The sequence below is a fragment of the Myxocyprinus asiaticus genome, chromosome 39, assembly GCF_019703515.2.
Source record: "Myxocyprinus asiaticus isolate MX2 ecotype Aquarium Trade chromosome 39, UBuf_Myxa_2, whole genome shotgun sequence".
Lineage (NCBI taxonomy): Eukaryota > Metazoa > Chordata > Actinopteri > Cypriniformes > Catostomidae > Myxocyprinus > Myxocyprinus asiaticus.
In genome coordinates, this window is record NC_059382.1 from 11,899,087 (window position 1) to 11,922,297 (window position 23,211).

The following is a 23,211-nucleotide window of genomic DNA, read 5'->3' on the forward strand; positions in this document are numbered from 1 at the left end:
CCATGAAGTTTCATCTAACCAGCATGTGTGGAAACATTTAAACCACATGTGCTACAACTAGCTCCGCGTTAGCTACCAAAAAAATTTTTTCTGCCCCAAACTATTTTCTCTTTCACCGCGATACTTTCATCTTTCTCCGCATTAATGTCATTAATGCAATAGAGTTGCCAAGTGCCAATGCAGTGACCCGGTTAGAGAGTATGGAGCAGAGACAACATAGTGAGATATAGCAGAGAATTGAGCCGAGAAAGAACATGAGGCAACAGTGTAACTATTTCAAGCCTTGGGCATCTCCAGCACAAAAGCTCTGCTGAATCAGGTAAATTATGTTTGTGGTCAAGTAAGCATGTGATGCCCTGTTGTTTTATTAGAGAAACCCAATCCTGTGCTAAAGAAACGATCAATCTGTGATTGAAGAAGTGACTATGAATAGCTGGATTGGGGGCTTGTCTGTGAGCTTTGAGACCTATCTGTATTATATATTCCTAAAAGTTGGTGTAAATCAGCTAAAACAAACTTTTAGCTAATTAAAATTCAAAACTTCCTCTCTCCAAAATATTAATGGATCATCTTGTGCACAGATTTATCCATAAAATGCTCTAGAAAAATAATCTTTTTAAAATACACATGCCAGTATTGAGTAATTATCTCAGTTTTAAGATAAATGGATTAATTTGGCATTCATCGTATCAGTATGTAATTTGTAATATTCTGAAGAATCCTATACTAACTTGGAGGTTGCCACCAAATATTATTTAGCAGATTATGTTTGCCTTAAGTCTTTGTTTTTAAATTGGAAGTTATCAGTTTATTTGCCTTGTCTCTGGAACTTGTTAAAGACACCACATCTGCATATAATAACTTAAGGATCTTTATTTATCAGTTAAAATTCACATTTCAATTTATTGTGACTAGCAGACTTCATATAAAACTTTCATAAAAGAAAATATGTGGAGCATCTGCCGAGGGCTGGAGTCTTTCACTAATGTGTGCTGTAAATCGCACAATGGGCAGATAGAAAAGAGTGTGATCGTAGACAAGTGTATGTGTTGTTGAAATCAGGAGCAGATCCGTAGGAAATATTTGAAGCGTAGTGAGGTGCAGAGAATAACGCCCAGCCGATTTGGAAGTAATCCCATTCCCTACACATGGGCAGAGATGAGGAATCCTCCACTGGCAATCCGTGAGTACAGAGAACAAGCATACAGCAAGCTGGAAGGCACACGCCCGACATGTGGGCAGAGACAGGCAACCAAACAACTTCACGAGACAGGACCAACTAGGCAGAGAGAGTAAGTTACTTCACATAAACAATAATCTAGCAAAGACTCTGAGAACACAAAGGGTTTAAGTAGGGAGTGAATTAGAGGGGAAAAGGTGTTGCTAGCACACTAATCAGTGGCATGATCAGCATTTCCCTGGGAACAATCAATGTTCCCATTGAAACACTGATCATGCATTCTGGCTTTGCCTGCGAGACATGAGGGAGTGAAAATAACAAAACACACAGAATAAACCGGCAAACTCACTGGAGCCATGACAGCATCTGTTTGCTGGATGCCTTTTTAAATTTGGCTTATGGCATGCTGAAAAATAAATGCTAATACATACAACATATTGGTTGCTTGTACTAACAGAATTCAGGTTTATCACATTAAATGGCATGAATTTGTAAAATAAATAAATAATAAAAAAAGACAAATAAACAGTCACTTCAAGAGTCTTGTGTCCAAAAATCTAAATGGACCCAATGAAACACAAACAAAGAACTGTAGGTTCAGATTGAAGTGGCATAACCCAGGAACTTGAATTAGTAAAGTCTGAATGATCATAACCAGATGAAAATTTGAGCGCATGGGCTACACTCCCACCCCTGGGCCAGCACGAGGCGAGCACGGGCCCCGGCACCCAACTCGGCACAGCACCCCCGGACGGTCTTCCCAGTGGGGCATCAGCTCTGCTTCTCCACAAACCACCCATCCCGGGCATGATAAAACTGGTCGTTCCTCTGGTGCCAATAGCCCAGAGGCTGGGAGCCTGGTTAGCGCTCTCCAGCCCATTGCGATGGCTTATCAGGACGATCTGTCTTGGCTACGCGATCCAGTTCGCCAGACACCTGCCCAGGTTCAGTGGCATCCTCTTCATCTCGGTGCAACGCAAGGATGCCTCGGTCCTTCGGTTGGAGGTCGCTACCCTTCTGGCGAAGGGAGCGATAGAGTCCGTCCCTCTAGCCAAGAAGCAACAAGGGCTTCTACAGCCCTTATTTTATTGTGCCCAAAAAAGGGGGTTTCAATTCTGGATCTGCGTACCTTGAACGGGGCCTTATACAGGCTTCCATTCAAGATGCTAATGCAGAAGCGCATCCTGGCATCAGTGCGACATCAAGATTGGTTCAAGGCCGTTGACCTGAAGGACACGTACTATGTGTCGAACCTTCCTCGAGGGGCGAGCGTACCAGTACAAGGTCCTCTCCTTCGGTCTGTCCCTATCCCCTCACGTCTTTACCAAAGTCGCAGAGGCTGCCCTGGCCCCGCTAAGGGAGAAGGGCATTCGCATCCTCAATTATCTCGACAACCGGCTGATCCTAGCCCACAAGATCTTTTGTGTGCACACAGGACCTTGTGCTTCAGCACCTCGACCAACTGGGGCTTCAGGTCAACCGGGAAAAGAGCAAGCTCTCCCCTGCGCAAAGCATATCTTTTCTCGGCATGGAGTTGGACTCGGTCACCATGACGGCACAGAGGACAGCAGTGCCACTGAAACAATTTCAGAGGCTCCTGGGGCATATGGTATCCTCTGCGGTGGTACTTCCCCTCAGTTTGATGCATATGAGACCGCTCTAGCACTGGCTACAGGCTTGAGTCCCAAGGTGTGCCACCCAGCATGTGACAATCACACCAGGGTGCCGCCACCACACCTTCAGCCCTTGGTCAGACCTGGCAATTCTATGGGCAGGGGTTCCCTTAGAGCAGGTCTCGATGCGTGTCGTTTTCAGGCCCCGCAGAGGCTTCAGCCATTAATTCAGGGCAAGCATGTGTTGTTACGAATGGACAACACAGCGATGGTGGCATACATAAACCGCCAGGGTGGCGTACACTCACGTTGCATGTCAAAACTCACCTGCCGCCTCCTCCTTTGGAGTCAGCAGACGTTGAAGTCTCTGCGAGCCACTCACGACCCGGTTATCCTCAATCGTGCAGCAGATGCGCTCTCATGACAGGTAACGCTCCGCAGAGAGTCGAGACTCCACCCCCACGTAGTCCAGATGATTTGGGAGAGATTCGGGGAGGTGCAGATGGATCTGTTCGCCTACCGAGAGTCCTCTCACTGCCCCCTTTGGTACTCCCTGTCCGAGGCTTCCCTCGGCACAGATGCCTTGGCACACAGCTGGCCTCAGTGTCTGCGCAAGTACAGACATTGTGCAAAGTCAGGGAGGATGGGGAGCAAGTCCTGATGGTTGTGCCGTACTGGCCCAGCCAGACTTGGTTCTCAGACCTGATGCTCCTGGCAGTAGCTCCTGGCAGTAGCCCTTCCCTGGCATAATCCGCTGAGGTGGGACCTTTTCACTCAGGGGCAGGGCACGATCCGGCACCCGTGGCCAGACCTCTGGAACCTCCATGTCTGGCTCCTGTACGGGACACGGAAGACCTAGCAGGCCTTTCGCCAACGGTGATAGACACGATCACCCAGGCCAGAGCCCCCTCCATGAGGCAGCTGTACGCCCTGAAGTGGCGTCTTTTCGTGAACTGGTGTTCTTCCCATGGGGAAGATCCACAGAGGTGCGTGGTCGGGTCTGTGTTGTCCTTCTTACAGGAGGGGCTGGAGAGACGGCTGTCTCCCTCCACCCTGAAAGTGTACGTGGCTGCCATAGCAGCATATCACGATACACTGGCTGGGAGACCCTCACGGCAGCATGACCTGATCATCAGGATCCTCAGGGGCACAAGGAGATTGAATCCTCCTAGACCGCACATGATTCCCTCTAGGGATCTCTCTGTGGTCCTGTCGGCCTTACAGAGAGCCCCATTTGAGCCCCTGGAGGAGGCCGAGCTCAGCAGTCTGTCGCTGAATATGGCTCTCCTGGTAGCGCTCACCTCTATCAAGAGGGTTGGGGAACTGCAGGCGCTCTATGTCACCAGCGAATGCCTGGAGTTCGGGCCGGGACACTCTCATGTGATCTTGAGACCCCGGCCCGGTTACATGCCCAAAATTCCCACCACTCCATTTCGGGATCAGGTGGTGAACCTGCAAGCGCTCCCTTCAGAGGAGGAAGACCCAACCTTATAGTTGTTGTATCCAGTTCGCACCCTGCGCATCTATCTGGACCGCACAGAAAGCTTTAGACGCTCGGAGCAGCTCTTTGTCTGTTTTGGAGGACAGCAGAAGGGGAAAGCTGTCTCCAAACAGAGGCAGGCCCATTAGATTTTGGATGCCATATCTTTGGCTTGCCAATCGCAAGAACTGCCGTGCCATTTGGGAGTTTGGGCGCACTCCACCAGACGTATTGCATCCTCCTGGGCACTGGCGAATGGCGCCTCTCTAACAGACATAAGCAGAGCAGCGGGTTGGGCTACACTCAATAACTTTGCCAGGTTCTACCTCCACATAGAACCAGTTTCGGCCCGAGTGTTACTAGGTATCAACAGGTAAAGGTCGGGCAGCCGGTTGGGTGTATCACTTGCATTAGTGCCTTTCCCCTCTCGAGGTGATAATGTGTCTTGTCCATAACAGTTCCCCGTAACTGGTGAAAACTGGACACCCTCTCGACTTCTTAAGCACTGTCCAGTGACGAACTCGGCAGAGGAGTAATGCCACCAGGCCTGGTACTCATGGTTTGGCCCTTTTCAGATGAGCCCGTGTACTTGGGCTCAATGTTCCATATGTGGTGATTCCCCCCTCGGTAATCCCGTATGATGTATTTCCACTGTTCGGTTTCCCTGTCGGTGAACACTGTGTCTTTCCCTCGGCAGAGCTTTGCTCTGCCTCAGCCACTGTGGCTGTGTACCCTCTTCATAGATAGGGTCCTCCCCAGGGGTTTCATTCCATATGCGAACTTCCTGGTCGGTAAGTCCATGTGATGTATTCTCCACATGTTAACCTCCTTCAGGTAGGATGTGGTCTCTGTAGTGATCTCCCTCCAGGAGAGGGAAGAGCACTTCCCCAGCACTATTCTATCAGGTGCTCAGCAGGAAATTATTTAATACAGAAATCAGGAAAGGCCACCGCCTGTAGCCTCCTCTGGTAAGTGCTCTCCTCCCACCCTTAACAGGACCAGGGAGGTGCCTTACCTGACAAGCTGGAAGGTCACGATGTGGTTGAACGCTCGCTGCGAGGCACACAGCAGCTTGCCCATGTCTGCTCCGCTGTACCCCGTGACACAGTTCAGCGCCTGTGGCGTTTAGTATAGGGAACCCTAGTGTCACTACATCGACGCAACGTCGAGTGAGTGACAGATAGAGAACGTCTCGGTTACTGATGTAACCTCCATTCCCTGATGGAGGGAATGAGACGTTGTGTCCCTCCTGCCACAGCACTGAACCGACCACTGACATGGCCGGGACTCTCTCTCGGCTCCTCAGCACAAATCTGAATGAGTGGTGCACGCCATCTCCTTTTATACCCATATGTCCGGGGTGGAGAGTGGCATGAAAATTCCACTCACCAATTCTCATTGGCCTTTTCTGAATAAATCAGAGGTGATTGGGTCTCTCAAGAGCGAACCCCTAGTGTCACCACATCGACACCACGTCTCATTCCCTCTAGAATGGAGGTTACATCAGTAACCAAGATGTTTTTGTTTCATTCTGCTGCACTTTTATCATTCTGTACTAAAAGCACTAATATTTAAATGGCTTTTCAGGACATCTCGGCACAAATAGTGACAAAAAAAATTATGTTACACATAGACTTTCCTGCATAAGATTTTTAGGAGATTATTACATACTTCATGGCTGTTTAATCCATAAACTATTGGATTCAGAAGTGGAGGCACTAGAAAAATTTGCATCACCATTATCTTTTGCAGATCAATGTTTATGTTTTTGAACCTGTAGGACAGAATGGTGAAAGTTGTGACATTCTCGTACATGATGAAAATGGCCAGTTGAGCAAGACAGGTGTTGATGGCCTTGCTCTTTGCTTCAGATCTTCTTGTGACCAAGCATGTGATCAAAATCTTCACATAGGAAAATACTTGAATAGAAAAACTTATAACCTGCATTACTGCAGTGTTGAACAAACCTACAATGTTATTGACTGTGGTATTACTGGTATAAGTCAGTTTAAGGAGAGAGGGGTTATCATAAAACACATTCATAATGTTAGTTCTGCACCTGGGGTGCTTTCCCTGCAAGGAAAACATGAAAAACACAACTATGAAAAACAAGATCAAGGCCCCAAACAAGAGCCACAGTTATCATCACAAACTTTGGTGTCATGAGGGCATTATATCGCGGAGGCATACAAATGGCAATATAACGATCAAAAGCCATGGCAGCCAGTATGAACAAAACACCTCTCCCATACATGTGAAGCAAGGTAGCCTGGAGCACACAGAGGGGATAGTAGGTATCACTAGTTTCAGTCACAATGTCAGAGAGAACCTTGGGAAGCATGGAGGTGATTCCAACAAGATCATTCAGTGGAAGGTTGAACATAATGAAATACATTGGCTTGTGGAGACTTTGCTGCAACATAATGAGGAGCAGCAGTGTCAGATTACTAAAAACGCAAAATAAGTACATGAAGATGCCAACAAAAATTATGGGATATTTGGCTCCTGGAGAAATGCAAAATGGATCAATGGTCAGCTCAAAACTGACTATGATGGAAAAGTTCACCATTACGACTCTGGAATGTGGGAAATTGGAGATGACAAGTACTTTGATATTGAATCGATTCCATATTACCCCAAATTTCCCATCTATAGTTGAAAAATAAATAATTAAGTATGCTTGATTTGTCACTCACCTCATGCATTAAAAGAGTGCCTTTGTCTTGATGTTGTCATCAGCAAGGTAATGCTAGATGCATGAAAGCAAGTTGATGTCTTATATAGACAGACTTACTAATCTATATATTAATGTGGATGATGTCAGATCTTACTGACGTTATCCACATTAAAACCCTTAAAGATCAAAAATCTGAAAAAAGATGCATGGTAGGGTCAGTATGCCAATTGCAGGAGGCAGAAGTGAAATGTGGAACTTTGTAACCGCCACGGTGATGCAGTTGTTAAGAGTTAAAGGTGCACTCAGTAATTTTGTTCCTCATTAAAAAGGTTGTATTTATCAAGAAATTAATTGCAATTTTGAAACATTTTTCTAAAATTATGACCACTTACATAAGATGAAGACTAAAGTCATATCAGTAACCTTATAAAAGCTGTTTTATTCTACATGGAGAGGGTCTCCTCATGGGGGATGCCATGTCAGGATCACATGAACAGCTGAATACTGCTAGCTTAATTTTAGGAACTGCCCTGTTATTGGACACTTTTACTCATAGATCAAATTAATCATTACTTACTGTGGCTAGAGAATTTCTACAATGGCATCAGTAACTAAAAACTATTGTGTTTGAATGATGCTACTACATCCATGCCCTGAGGTGTCAGTTAAGTCCAAGACAACATGAACATAAACTTGATGAATGCACCTTTAACTAAAATGACATCAAACAGATTTGTTTCATCGTCACATCTATATATTGCAAATATAGCAGTGGTGGCTCAGTGGTTAAGGCTCTGGGTTATTGCTCAGAAGGTCAGGGGTTCAAGCCCCAGCACCACCAAAATGCCACTGTTAGGCCCTTGAGCAAAGCCCTTGACCCTATCTGCTCCAGGGGCACCATATCATAGTTGACCCTGCACTCTGATCCCAGCTTGGCTGGGATATGTGAAAAAAGAGTTTTTCACTGTATATGTGCAAATGTGTGATAAATCAATAAAATTATTTTTAAATATGGTTTCATACAAAGTATAGTTACTAGGGCTGTCAATCAATTAAAACATTTAATTAATTACATTATAGGCTGATTAATTAATAAAATTCATCACAGTTAATAGCACATATATATATTTGCTGAGAAAGGCCCTCAGATAACAATAATTCGATATATAATGGTTAAATAATTATAAACAGTTATATTTAAATTTTTATTCATATAATATATAGTACATTATAAATATCATAATTTAGATCATCAAAATGCATTACATTATTGTGGCAGACGAGTAAAGCGTTGATAAGACAATACAAAAGTGTCTTTAAAAGGCAACAATGACGCATGCAATATGTCCACAGCAATCCATTATGCAATAGAATTGGTCAGTCTGTGCGAGAGAGATTTATTATAGGCAGATGTTATTTGCACCCTGGTGCAAATAATGGTATATGCTATTTACACCCCAGGTGCAAATAGTGGCAGATATTATTTGCACCCCAACCCTGGTGCAAATAATGGTAGATACTAATTGCACCCTGCTGCAAATAGTTTCAGATACTATTTGCACCCATATTTAAATACTAACATACAGTATGGGCATCTCTGCAGTGTGTTTATTGTGTTTATTTAGAGTCCCACAGACACACTACATTAACCCCTACCCCTAAACCTTAGAAAAAATAACCTTGGTTTGATGCAATCTACACACAAGCAATACCGAGCCGCAGGAGTAAGAGGAACGGAATGGGTGCAATCGACAGACCCCGCCTCCGGATCAAACCCTTCTCTACACTGCTCGACATTCACCGTGACCAAATCACTGCGATGAAATCAACAGTTATATTCATTTTTATCTTTTATTTTAAGTAGTATTAAAGGCAATATCATGAGTGGAAACAGGAAATCGGATGGGAAAACGAGTGGGACAAAATGCAGATTCGAACCGCAGTCACTAGGACAACAGTACACATTTACACCGTCTTTACACCCCACGCCACTGCAGTGACAGCTATTGTTAGGTTTGTCGTATATTTCCTAGTTCCCCCCCATTTGGGGTGCAAATAGTTGCCCTGTGTGGTAGATGCTACTGTATTTACACCGGTGTGCAAATAGACACTCCGTTTATGATAAGGGCTTTTCTGGTGGCGTGTCCATGATTCACAGGCATAGAGGAATATGGAGATCACTAGTGAGTGCATCAGTCTGATCACTCAGCTCAAAGATCAGACTGATGCACTCACTAGTGATCTCCATATTCCTCTATGCCTGTGAATCATGGACCATAACAGCTTACTTAGAGAAAAGGATTAAGGCCACAGAGATGAGATGCTTCCGAAAGATCCTTGGCGTCTCGTACAAAGATCATGTCACCAATGAAGAGATACGGCAAATGATCAGACAAGCCATTGGACCTCATGAGGACCTCCTGACCACTGTGAAAAAACGCAAACTGCAGTGGTACGGGCATGTCTCTAGATCATCAGGACTTTCCAAGACAATCCTGCAAGGCACTGTACAAGGGAAAAGAAAGAGAGGCAGGCAGAGAAAGAGGTGGGAAGACAACATTCAAGAGTGGACAGGCTTGACATTGAGCGACTCCCTGAGAAAGACAGAGAATCAAGAGGAATGGAGGAAGCTGGTTGTTCGGTTTTGTGTGGTGCCCCAACGGTCTACCAGACTAAGGGACTGAACTGAACTGTGTCAGTGTATACTGTACATGTGTCAGACGCACGCTTTAGGAGCATCTTATTTTGACTGTGTCGTGTCAAAAACACAGTGTTTTTAAGTCACTGTGTCAAGTTAAAACTAGTTTGAAACTTACAAAAAGATGTATCGAAATCCCTGCTTCAGAACTGGGCTCTGTCCAACTGTGTTTAAAGGCAAGAATGTGTTCTTTTCTTATGCTGTAGATAGTGTCAAGAAAGCCTGGGTGTGGTTTGTTGTCTGTACAGCTACGCGTTGCCTATACAGCTGTAGTTCTGCTGACTGCCCCCTGCTGAATAAGAGTGGAACATGAAGCTTGAATTGCTGTGATGATATGGATACTATATAGTTCATGGTCATGATAAATTGTGTAAAAATTTCAATGCATTATTTTTAATATAATTATTCACACCAAAATAACGAGTTAAACTGACAGCCCTAAAAGTTACAGCTCTATGTTGAGACATGCAGAATAGCATTTTCCTTGAATAAAAATATTGGGGTCAGTGAGGCCCCAAATGACCTGGGGTAGTCACCAAAGATGGAGAAAAGATATTGTTTCATTAATAGAACAAATACAGGCATTTTATATGGCATTAGAAGTGACACAGTCATACAGTTTCCAGAACATGAAAGATTTTGGCATTCACTCCAAATGTGTTTTTCATTTCTACAGATATAATGCAATTTTGATTATGCCTTATCCAAAATAACAATTCTTTAAATATCTTCCTCTGTTCATGCAGTAATAGATCATTTTTAAAAAAGAAAAGAAAAGAAAATAATATGGAAAAAGAGGTTTGAGAGCATGTTTGTCACAGACTTTGGAAGGGCATCTATTTTAACTAAATCTGTATATTGTAATTTCATAAGTTCATTAATACAAATAACAGAAGCACATTGTTATGTTTATTGTTCTGTTGGGAATTTACTGTAGCAATATCAGACCATGTTATTATCTTTATCTTGATTGATGAGACCTGCGGGGATTCTGTTAATGGCATCCACTTTGTTTTGTCACTTTTAATAACCCCTCTGATAATTAACCACCTCTTACTTCTAGTAAACAAATTAATTGTGTTGATGTGATACACCCTAATGAAGAGTGCCACTAATAACACCTTTGGGATCTATTTCACAGAGCCTGACTGTGAAAGTTCTTCACAGACTTGTTCTCTTCCATGTTTGCATTACAATAAAATGTAATTCAACATGTAAAGAAGAATTTCTTAGTAATAGATCATTTTTGGCAGATGTGTTTTAGTGTAATGTTTCTTTCATGGTGTGTCATGCTAAAGCACACAGTCCTCATTCTTGACTTTGACAGTCAGTCAGAGCTCAGTGTACATCCTTTACAGTACATTCTTTGAATATTATAAATTTACTAATACTAGCTCTGCTAAAATTCACTTTGATGTCATTTATCATCCTCCAGGTTAACTGGGCAACTTCATCAAAGAGCTAAAGTCATCTGCGATCCACAACATTATCTGTCCATTCCACGCTTAAGGAAGTGACATAATTAACATTGATTTTAAACTTCAGAGTCCTTATTGAAGTCAGATAAGTCTTATTAACTTTTCAATGATACCTTTTCTATTGGATGGTGTCACTCCGGTCATTTCATTCTTATTTAGTGTGTATGAGAAAAACAAAGGAAGGAGCATCATGCTGAGTTTCTGAGGGAATAAAATCACCAGAGGTTCTTTAGACATGCAGTGCCATGAAACACTGACCCTACTGGGAGTGGGAACCAATGCAGAAACATATTAGTTAAGCCAATAAAGGATTGGTCAAGGGACAGAGTGGATGAGCTAATTAGGCTGTAGCATGGGCCTACAATGACTAAGTGAATTGAGCCTCAGGTCACTTTAACTTTTTAAGTATATGTAGGTCACTTGTGACTTTGAGACCTTGAGAGCCCAAATGGATCTAAGTGTTTCTCTCTGTGACAGCTTATGGGACACAGTTTACATTCAACCAAGTTTGTTTATATTACCTGGAGAAAGCTATTCGTTAGCATTCCTATTCTTTTTGGCTATTGCCATTGACAGTGCATTAGCAAGTCATTTACATTATATTTTCACACACATATTCATGTATGAAATTTTAGTCACAAACACTTAAGGTGTTTACCTCTGGTATTTCTTTTATGAAATGTAATTGATCGTGTTCATTGATCATGTTTACATTTTGAACCCTTTTTCTGGACATCTGATCAACGATTTTGCCATACTGTATGTTGTATCACATTGAAACATATTGTATCACTAATACCATACCACTTTTATGACACTATTTTAACAGTGTGAAGTAGAACTATAATCGAACTATAATAACTTGATGAGCCTTTAAGTAACTAGTATATTATTAGCAGTAATAGTAGCTGTTATTACTGGAGTGCATTTTAATTAATAATACTTTACAAAATTATTTGAGCATTCAGAAATGAACTCGTGAACTAACTATGACATACTTAGACCTGGGGGCTTAGTACCAGAAGTAGGATTTTGGAAGCAAGCTTTTTTTTTATTTATTAATTTTTTTTTTTTATTAAACAATTACAATTTACTAACTCAAGTAGGGAACAATAATATGCATATCAAATCCTACTTTTGTAATTTAACACAAATATATCTCCATTCATATCACGATAGTTATTGTACACATACTCAAAATGTTTAAATAACAAATCAAAAACAACAAAACAAGAAAAAAAAAATATATATATATATATATATATATATATATATATATATATATATATATATATATATATATATATATATATTTACAGTTGTGCTCATAAGTTTGCATACCCTGGCAGAAATTGTGAAATTTTGGCATTGATTTTGAAAATATGACTGATCATGCAAAAAAAAAGGATAGTGATCATATGAAGCCATTTATTATCACATAGTTGTTTGACTCCTTTTTAAATCATAATGATATTAGAAATCACCCAAATGGCCCTGATCAAAGGTTTACATACCCTTGAATGTTTGGCCTTGTTACAGACACACAAGGTGACACACACAAGTTTAAATGGCAATTAAAGGTTAATTTCTCACACCTGTGGCTTTTTAAATTGCAATTAGTGTCTGTGTATAAATAGTCAATAAGTGTGTTAGTTCTCACGTGGATGCACTGAGCAGGCTAGATACTGAGCCATGGGGAGCAGAAAAGAACTGTCAAAAGACCTGCGTAACAAGGTAATGGAACTTTATAAAGATGGAAAAGGATATAAAAAGATATCCAAAGCCTTGAAAATGCCAGTCAGTACTGTTCAATCACTTATTAAGAAGTGGAAAATTTGTGTATCTCTTGATACCAAGCCAATGTTAGGAAGACCAAGAAAGATTTCAGCCACAACTGCCAGAAGAATTGTTCGGGATACAAAGAAAAACCCACAGGTAACCTCAGGAGAAATACAGGCTGCTCTGGAAAAAGATGGTGTGGTCGTTTCAAGGGGCACAATACGACGATACTTGAACAAAAATGAGCTGCATGGTTGAGTTGCCAGAAAGAAGCCTTTACTGTGCCAATGCCACAAAAAAGCCCAGTTACAATATGCCCGACAACACCTTGACACGCCTCACAGCTTCTGGCACACTGTAATTTGGAGTGACGAGACCAAAATAGAGCTTTATGGTCACAACCATAAGCGCTATTGTCATGGGAGGATTCATTCTGGTGGTATGTTTCTGTATGTCTCCCTCGTGTTGTTGCTGGTGTGGAGTTAATCACGTGGCAGTGTTGCCCAGCAACGCTCATTACCAGCCGCTGCTTGATTAGCTTGATGGGCACCTGCACACTATCTACTCTCCCTTATAAGCAGCCCTTTTGTGTGAGTCCAATATCGGATCGTTCTCTTGTTGTGTGCTTTTTAAATCGTGTTTTCACGCTGTTCTCTGTATTTTTTAGTCTGGATATTTTTGCCTATTTTCCTGTGCTCCAGCCATTACCATCAGCTCCATTCACCAGGATTTCTCACCTCTGTTTCTCTCTGCTCCAGTCGTCACCATCTCACACCCTGGAAAATACATTACCTCTACTCTCTCCCCGCTGCAGCTGCCGCCGTCAGAGTCCTCCAACTTCATCTTCTTCCACCTCGTCTCTGGACTGTTCCGTTGTTTGTGCTACATCATATTTATCATCATATACCTGAACTTTTCAATCATTAAACATTGTTATATTTTTACTCCTGCGTCTGGGTCATATTTATATCACAACAGCTATGTTTGGAGAGGGGTCAACAAGGCCTATAGTGAAAAGAATACCATCCCCACTGTGAAGCATGGTGGTGGCTCACTGATGTTTTGGAGGTGTGTGAAAAGGCATGGGGAATCTTGTGAAAATTGATGGCAAGATGAATGCAGCATTTTATCAGAAAATACTGGCAGACAATTTGCATTCTTCTGCACGAAAGCTGCGCGTGGGACGCACTTGGACTTTCCAGCACGACAATGACCCTAAGCACAAGGCCAAGTTGACTCTCCAGTGGTTACAGCAGAAAAAGGTTCTGGAGTGGCCTTCACAGTCTCCTCACCTTAATATCATCGAGCCATTCTGGGGAGATCTCAAACATGCAAAACGACCAAAGACTTTGCGGACGAATGGGCAGCTACACCACCTGCAAGAATTTGGGACCTCATAGACAACTATTACAAAATACTGCACACTGTCATTGATGCTAAAGGGGGCAATACACAGTATTTATTACTGGAATGCCCAATTCCCAGTGTGCTTTTAAGTCCTTGTGGTCGCATAGTGATTCACCTCAATCCAGGTGGCAGAGGATGAATCCCAGTTGCCTTTGCATCTGAGAACATCAACCCATGCATCTTATCATGTGGCTTGTTGAGCATGTTGCCACAGAGACATAGCATGTGTGGAGGCTTCACATGTGTCCCACTGACAATGAACCACATTATGGTGACTATGAGGAGGTTACCCCATGTGACTCTACCCTCCCTAGCATCTGGGCCAATTTGGTTGCTTAGGAGACCTGGCTGGAGTCACTCAGCATGCCCTGGGATTTGAACTAGCGAACTAGTGAGCTCCAGGGGTGGTAGCCAGCATCTTTTTACCACTGAGCTACCCAAGCCCCCTGGCAATACACAGTATTAAGAACTAAGGGTATGCAGACTTTTGAACAGGGGTCATTTCATTTTTTTGCCATGTTTTGCTTTATGATTGTGCCATTCTGTTATAACCTACAGTTGAATATGAATCCCGTAAGAAATAAAAGAAATGTGTTTTGCCTGCTCACCCATGTTTTCTTTAAAAATGGTACATATATTACCAATTCTTCAAGAGTATGCAAACTTTTGAGCACAACTGTATATACAGTATATATTTCAGTTCTTCAACATTCAAGGGGGGTTTTGGAAGCAATCTTGGCAACATGCTGTGTGGAATCTGCCTTATTATTTAGCGGCCTCTAGTGTCAGAAGTTGGTTTTTACAGTATTTTGCAAGCTGTTAGTGGTGGTCTTGGGATCACACATTTTTCTCAATTGTCAATATAAAGTGTATGGTTTCTATAACTAAATTGTTCAACATTTTACATTCAATTAAATCATAACTTATGATTCAAATCAAACTTATGAATCAAATGGGATTTAACATTGATAAATAAAACATAAAACTACTTGAGGTCTATAGTTTAGTCATTATTAATTAATTAACAATGCTGATCAGTTATTATGCTGCAACTTCAGTTCTCCGGTATGTGGCATACAGCAAAATACAATATCATGCTTTTTCTACGTGCCATACTTTAGATTTCGACATCTGCAACTTTAAGAAACAAGTAATGGCTACTTTGTAACCCGATCAGAGGCTTGAATAAATTATGCTGTATATGTGTTCACTATTATCTCTGTTGTAGCCATTTGCATTTTAAAGGACAGGACGCAGCTGTCAAAGATAGTTGTCTGAAGTACTTTTCTACAACACCTTGACACTGCTTATAATGAACCCTGAGTAGTAAGTAGATTGCTTGTTTATCTTATTGGGGTGGTAGTTTCTTGTTGTTTACAATATACTGTGCTGCCAACAGACATTGTCACAATGTTACTCAAAGTATTACAGTACTCTTGTAGTCAAAAGTAAGCTGTAAAGAAAACTACTATTATGTGTGTGCCAATAATTCTGGATTAATTAAGTGCATCAATTTAGTCTTTTAGCCACAGTGAATAAGTAAACAATGAGGCTCACACTGGACATGAAAGCCTGTAGGGTAAAATGCAATGTATTTTTGATAATGACATGAGATGTCCTGACTTTCCTCAGTGACTACCTGTTCAAGTTACTGCTCATTGGTGACTCTGGTGTGGGAAAGTCATGTTTACTCCTACGCTTTGCTGTAAGCCAAATATTATTCTCTTTTTATGTAATTCAGGCCTACTGCTAATGCATTACATAAGTTATGCCTAGATATTATAGGCCTATAGTATTCATATTGCTTTGTTACACATATCAAAACAAGATATATTTACTAGACAAGCAAAATGGCATAAGATATAAAGTATTTTTTCAGAGAATTCTGACAGAATTTAGTGAATTTTATGCTTAAAACAAGAAAGGAAAAAAAACATCTGCCAATAGGGTAAGACAAATACTTGCTTTCTCTTTTAATTAAGTTGGCAAAAAATGTTTTTAAGCATAAACCATTCTTGTTTTAAGCATAAACCTTATTCAGTTTTGTTAGATTTCTCTCTAATATATAGACTTAATATCTAATGCTTGATTTTGCTTATCAAGTATATATATCTTGTTTTAAGAAAGTTTTTTATTATTATTATTATATATTTTTTTTCTTGTTTTAGCAGTGTAGGAGTTAAAAAAAAAAAGAAAAAAAAAAACATTCTTAAAACAAGATATATTTACTTGACAAGCAAAATCAAACATTTGATATTAAGTACATAGGCAATATATATGGCAAGTACATACTAGTTTTTCTGTTTGTAAATGGTATCACTCATTTAATTACAACACAAAAGAGTAAAGGGATTGCCCTCAAATTAAAAAGTCCTTTTTGGTTGACAATTCTGTTGATGATATACAAGTATTCCCACAGGATGACACTTATACAGAGAGCTACATCAGCACTATTGGTGTAGACTTCAAAATCAGAACTATTGAAATGGAGGGGAAGACTGTCAAACTGCAAATTGTGAGTAAAGAAAAAAAAATAATAATTTAACTTTGTATTTTGAGACCACTGCGCCTGGCTATGTCTGTTAGTTTTTGTTTGTGTGATTCAGTAAATTAATTGGTATTTTTTAACAGAAGGGCTATTTAAAAGCAAGCTATAAAATCCAATTGTTGTAGTGCATGTTATATATTCAGAATCTTCTCAACATTTTCAATGCTGTAGTGGGACACAGCAGGACAGGAGCGATTTCGGACTATAACATCCAGCTATTATCGTGGAGCCCATGGGATCATAATAGTCTATGATGTCACAGAGCAGGTATGTTTAAGTTTTAAGTATTTTATACATTGACATTATATTTAAAGTTAAAACCATCTGCTTTCTTTGCTTTTGAAAGGAGTCTTTCAACAATGTGAAGCAATGGTTAGAAGAGATTGATCGCTATGCATGTGAAAATGTCTCCAAGTTGCTAGTCGGGAACAAAAGTGACCTTTCCTCTAAAAAGGTGGTGGACTTTACAACAGCAAAGGTAATCCCTCTGCTTAGTAACACACTTATGATATTGTCTGTTCTGTGGGGTTGACATACAAAATCTATTTCTGAATATACCTATATATAAAAAAACAGATAATTTTCATGCATTGGTTTCAGGAATTTGCTGAGCCACTCAAAATCCCATTCCTGGAGACAAGTGCCAAGAATGCAAACAACGTAGAAAAGGCATTTTTAACAATGTCCTCTGAAATTCAAAAGAGGATTGGGACAGACAGTGTTCAGAATGAAACTGTTAAAATGGGATCCAAAATAAGCAGTGCCCCCCTATGGCCGGGAGGAGAGAAATCAGTAGCTGAAGAGGTCAGCTCTTGCTGTTAGTGCTGAATATAATTTCAATTAAGGGCAATGTGAAAATTCTTATTTTTGTTTATGGTTATTGCTTTATTTATTTTTTCTCTTATTCCAATTATACAAATTTAAATCAAGCCATTGATTTTATGTTTGCAGTTATTGAATATGTTGAGTTTGTATGACACATCCTAATGAACTAATGAAGATGGTACATGGTACAGAATGAAACACATTGCCATTGTATAGCCACCAAATACTCCTTTATGTAGAGTACCAGAAACTGGTTTAAGAAATGCTTGTAAAAACAACATTTGGAAATACATGCATTGTTCCTATATATTACAAGTCCTGACTAAAACCTCAGCTGTAAATGCCCTTTCCTATTTTGGTATTTTTCAATGTGTCTGATACTTTATCTCTTCAAAGCAAAACTATGAGAACTAGGATAAGTTAATCTTAAAATATATTTACTTCTCAAAAAATAAAAATATATATATACATTAGAATCTAAACCTACTTAGTATGCCTTCTGTTTGCATACAGTGTCATTTACATATGGTCTGTATAATTATATGCAAAACAGTGCCCTTCCACAAAGGAAGTTTAAGCAATTATGCACTCTAAATATGTAGTGCTTAAGATATTGCACTGCATTCAAAGCAAAAATTCACCAAAATCAACCATGTGTTCAGTATTGCATGCACAGATAAAGCATTGGCCAAGATTCTTTTTCCACAATGAAGCTTTTGTTGTTCTCCCTTCTTTAAATATTACACTTATAAATTTTATGTGTCATCATCGTGTGTGGCTCAGAGCCAAAAAAGAAAAAGGGTTAAACATCATTATGAACATCAAATTGACATTCAAGTTGGCACAACTGAGGAGATTTGATAAATGTATAGTATAGTTCAATAATCATATTATGACATTTAGCTGAATATATAACATTCATTTTTATGGTAGGCATTTTCAAGATTTTTGAAAGGTGTTTATCTTAAGGATTGATTTATAATCATAGGTCTAAATGGTTGATACTTGTACTTTTAGGTCAAGCTAGAAAAGCATTTAATTAAAACAAAAAAATGTACAGTTTGAGACAACAACACAACTTTGTTCAAGTGAACTCTCAATTGACAAGATTACTGTCCAAGTCACAATTCAGTCACTTTGCCCAAAGTGATATTTACCTCCTTTGGATAAAGTGACCATACTGAATAATTGTAAATACTGCAAAGAAATCATCAGTATTTTTTCTTCTTGTTTTTCTGCAAAATCTAAATATCTAAAGAGTATATCTAAACACCCTTAAAAGAAGATAAGTTTACTTGAGAAGCAACATTATTTTAGATACTAAGACTTGTTTTCACAAAATACTCCTTGAAATTAGTTTATTTTACTTACTACATTGCTAAAAAAAATTCCCCTTATTATTATTTTAAGCATACATTTAACACAATTCAGTGAGGTGTATGCTTAAAACAAGTTATTAAAACAATTAATACATTTAATTCAAATTAAATTAGTCAATTTATCTTGTTTTAAAGATGTTTACTGTAAAACAAGACAAAAATACTGATTAATAAAAAAATTTGTGCTGTGATTCCTTTTTTGTTTGAGTATTTTTGTATTTTTTCTAGTAAAAATCGCTAAATATTCTTAAGATAATTTCACTGAGCAAAATTATATTTTGTCTTTTTTGTTTCAGAGAAATCTAAAAAATTAAGTTTTTAATTTTTCTTACCACATTTTGTTAGAATTCTCTGGAAACAAGATTTAATATCTTATGTCATGCTGATCTCAAGTATTTTTTCTGGTTTTAAGGATGTTTAGATCTTTTCCTTTTTTTTTCTTTTTTTTTTTTTTTTTACCAGAAAATAAGACCAAAAATTCTGCGAAAAAACTATTTTTTTTTTTCACTAAATTACAATAACAAAATTATATACTCATACAAGAATGAAAATTTAAAACCATCAGTACTCATTACAACCAGGACTTTTTGCCACCAAATCTAGCCATGTTGGCCAATTTCATCCTCATGCGTTCCCTCTCCTCTAGGTTCCTCTTTGAAGTGCACTCCAGAGTGGAGTCGGTCTCAAAGAAGATTGATGGGGCATGTGAAAGCAAAGATGTCCCTGTCTTCTCCTGAGACAGGGCTGTTATGGGGGACTGCAGGACTAGCCTGCCACGCATTGAGTGTCTGAGCCTTAGCAGCAAAGGATTGTGTTGAGGGTACAGTTCCCTTTCGGGCCTACAGCATAGGAAGCATGCAGCACATAGCATGCGGAAAATATAAATCCAGCCAAGGTAGTGAAGCTCCACAATGTTTAAGAGAAAACAGCCCAGGCTGGTGCTAAACATAAAATTAAGGAAGATAGTCTTTTCAGTGGCTCGTGACACAAAACAGTCAGTCCGTGTCGGGCAGGGGTAGGTTTCACAGCGGAACAAATGAGGCACCTCAAATCCAAACAGGTAGTACTGACCGACAAGAAAGGTGATCTCCAAAACAGAACGGATCAGCACGTGAACAATATAGATCAGCAGAACCTGACTGGAGAGTGTGGTTGGGTCTTTGCCCACCTCACCAAAATCTTTCTGCAGTAGGCTTTGCTCCACACTCCCCTCATCCTGACCACCCCACTCTTCCCCCTGGGGCCCATATGCTGGTTTGACACCCTCCCCTTCCAACCTCCCAGGATAGTCCCCTGCTGGGTGCTTGGCCTCTGCCTGAACCCTCTCTGTCTCTAGCTTTTCGTCTTTGGTGATTTTGTGCAGGACATAGATGATGTAGAAGATGGATGGTGTTGAGACCAGCACAATCTGGAAGACCCAGAAGCGCAAGTGTGAGACGGGGGCAAAAGTGTCATAGCAGACATTGTTGCAGCCCGGCTGCAGTGTATTGCAGGTGAACTTGGATTGCTCGTCGCTGTACACGGCATCTCCCACAAGTGTCACCAGCAGTATCCTAAAAATCAGGAGCACTGTGAGCCAGATCTTTCCAATGACTGTCGAATGATTCTGTACCTCTGTTAGAAAGCGGCCCAGAATTGACCAGTCCCCCATTTTTTTATCTGGAGAAGTCAAAGGAACTGAGCAAGGCAAAGGCAAAGACATTATGTTGTTATAATCTACAACATGATCTATCATTATATTTTCTTTGAGAGTTTCGTCATTCACTGTTTAGGCAATGAAAAACAGTGTCCGCTTGTTTTGTGTGTTACAGAAACATTGAGATCATAATGCCAATATTTCTATTAATGTGAATTTAAATGTATACAGCATTAATACAATGTATCTACATTTTAACATTGAAAATGTATCTTTGAGGTCCATCTTCAGTATATGCTGGAACTAGGTGATAAGTGCATTCTACAAATATCCTCTGTGCAGTCATTATTTAATTTGGTACATCGATGTCATATTTATCAAATAAAATGGTTTACTAATTTCTAATTCACAAGGTTAACATTATTATCACTAATGTTTACAATGACAACAGAAAAAAAGACATAAAAATAAACACTCACCTCTGGATCAATTGTGTCTTGTTAAGACAAATTTGACAAAATGTGCAAACATGCAATATGCATTGCTACATTTGAAAATAGGGCTGGTCACTGGGAATGGACTTCAGTGAGTGAGCAAAGGGGAAATGGGCTGACCACAGGCATCCATCCAAAACCCTTATTGTACTCAATTCAGACAAAGAGATCCAATGTACAATGTCACAAAGATCTAAAAATACAATGGGATGCAACTTCTATGAATGTCCCTCAACAGTCAAAGAGATTGTTCAAAAGAACCTGCTGGAATAGGGAAACAATGCCAATTCATGAGAGAGTTTTTCCTGTACCTGCTCTAAAAGTATGAAAGCCAATTAGATTCTTTTCTGCATATTAAATTGTTAAAGGGATAGTTCACCCAAAAATTATATCACGATTTACTCACCTTCATGGCATCCCAGATGTGTATGACTTTCTTTCTTCTGCAGAACACAAATTAAGATTTGTTTAAGAATATTTCAGCTCTGTAGGTCCTCACAATGGAAGCAAATGGGTGCCAAAATTTTGAAGCTCCAAAATCCACATAAGGGCAACATAAAAGTAATCCATATGACTCCAGTGGTTAAATCCATGTGTTGAGACACAATATGATAGGTGTGGGTGAGAAACAGATCAATATTTAAGTCATTTGTTTCATAAATTCTCCTTTCTGCCCAGTAGGGGGCGATATGCATTAAGACTGTGAATCGCCAAAAACAGAAGAAGAAGAATGGGAAAGTGAAACTGAAGTGGAGATTGACTGAGCAGAGAGGAGAATTTATAGTAAAAAAAAAAAAAAAAAGGACTTTAATGTTTATCTGTTTCTCACCCATATCTATCATATCGCTTCAGAAGACATTGATTTAACCACTGGAGTCGTCTGGATTGCTTTTATGTTCCCCTTATGTGGATTTTGGAGCTTCAAAATTTTGGCACCCATTCACTTGCATTGTATGGACCTACATCTGAAATATTCTTCTAAAAATCTTAATTTGTGTTCAGCAGATGAAAGAAAGTCATAAACATCTGGGATGGCATTAGGGTGAGTAAATGATGAGAGAATGTTCATTTTTGGGTGAACTAACCCTTTAAACTAATATGCATTGAATGTCATATCTCAAGAACTTCTTTTTATTGTCAGCACATACAAGTATACAGACAGATGAAATTACGTTTCCCTGAGACCCACTCTGCTACAATATAGTGCATGACAAAATCAAGTGCAAAAAAGAGCAATCAAACAATGTGAGACAATAAATAAACAATAAAAGACAGACCAGTGTGCAATAAGACTTTAAACCAGCTTGAGCTTACACAAAAGTGACTGTATTTAATTACCAGAGGGGTGTTGTATTGTTCTAACATCTAATAAATATCTAACATCTAATCCATTCTGTTTCACTGCCAACCACGATTTCACTCAGGGATTAGTGGTAGCATTTAGGCTCATGCATATGGCTACCTTCTCCTTTGCTGCACAAGATCTTTTGATGTAGAAATACAGTGTTGAGGCCAGCTTTGGTGTCGATGGGCTGAGCTTTGGGAAAAGTTGAAACTCTGTGAACTCTAGCTAAGAAGATAAAATATGGTGGTCAGAACTTTGAAGCTGCAAAATGCGTATAAATGCAGCATAAAAATGACACCAGTGGTTAAATCCATGTCTTCAGAAGCGATATGATAGGTGTGGGTAAAAAAACTGATAAATCCTTTTTTACTATCATAAGTCATACACAGTCATGCACATCTGCATGGCATGAGGGTGAGTAAATGATGAGAGAATTTTCATTTTTGGGTGAACTATCCCTTTCATTATACAGTGCAGTGCAAAATTAATAAATTTGCAAAGATTTCAAACAAACTTCTTTCACATTATCATTATGGGGAATTGTTTGTAGAATTTTGAGGAAAATAATGAATTTAATCCATTTTGGAATAAGGCTGTAACATAACAAAATGTGGAAAAAGTGAAGCGCTGTGAATACTTTCCGGATGCACTGTACATACAACAATGTTATAT

General features: G+C 39.7%; 2 protein-coding genes and 1 pseudogene across 3 annotated transcripts; 1 reads left to right on the plus strand and 2 right to left on the minus strand.

Annotated features, from left to right (window-relative positions):
• Positions 1-5,896: 5,896 nt before the first annotated feature.
• Positions 5,897-6,842, minus strand: LOC127429658 (olfactory receptor 1-like; annotated as a pseudogene).
• Positions 6,843-15,573: 8,731 nt separating this feature from the next.
• On the plus strand, positions 15,574-18,200 carry LOC127429711 (ras-related protein ORAB-1-like). 2 transcript variants are annotated; one of them, XM_051678818.1, is made up of 6 exons: positions 15,574-15,638; positions 15,945-16,017; positions 16,721-16,827; positions 17,032-17,127; positions 17,207-17,338; positions 17,461-18,200. In XM_051678818.1, the coding sequence occupies exons 2-6, from the start codon at positions 15,996-15,998 to the stop codon at positions 17,680-17,682; spliced, it is 579 nt and encodes a 192-aa protein (XP_051534778.1). In that variant the 5' UTR covers positions 15,574-15,638; positions 15,945-15,995; the 3' UTR covers positions 17,683-18,200. The 2 variants fall into 2 exon arrangements, with proteins under 2 accessions (XP_051534778.1, XP_051534777.1); XM_051678817.1 differs by having other exon boundaries at positions 15,625-15,638; positions 16,732-16,827.
• Positions 18,201-19,635: 1,435 nt separating this feature from the next.
• Positions 19,636-20,715, minus strand: LOC127429709 (gap junction delta-2 protein-like). Its single transcript, XM_051678815.1, has one exon. The coding sequence runs from the start codon at positions 20,713-20,715 to the stop codon at positions 19,636-19,638; it is 1,080 nt and encodes a 359-aa protein (XP_051534775.1).
• Positions 20,716-23,211: the final 2,496 nt, after the last annotated feature.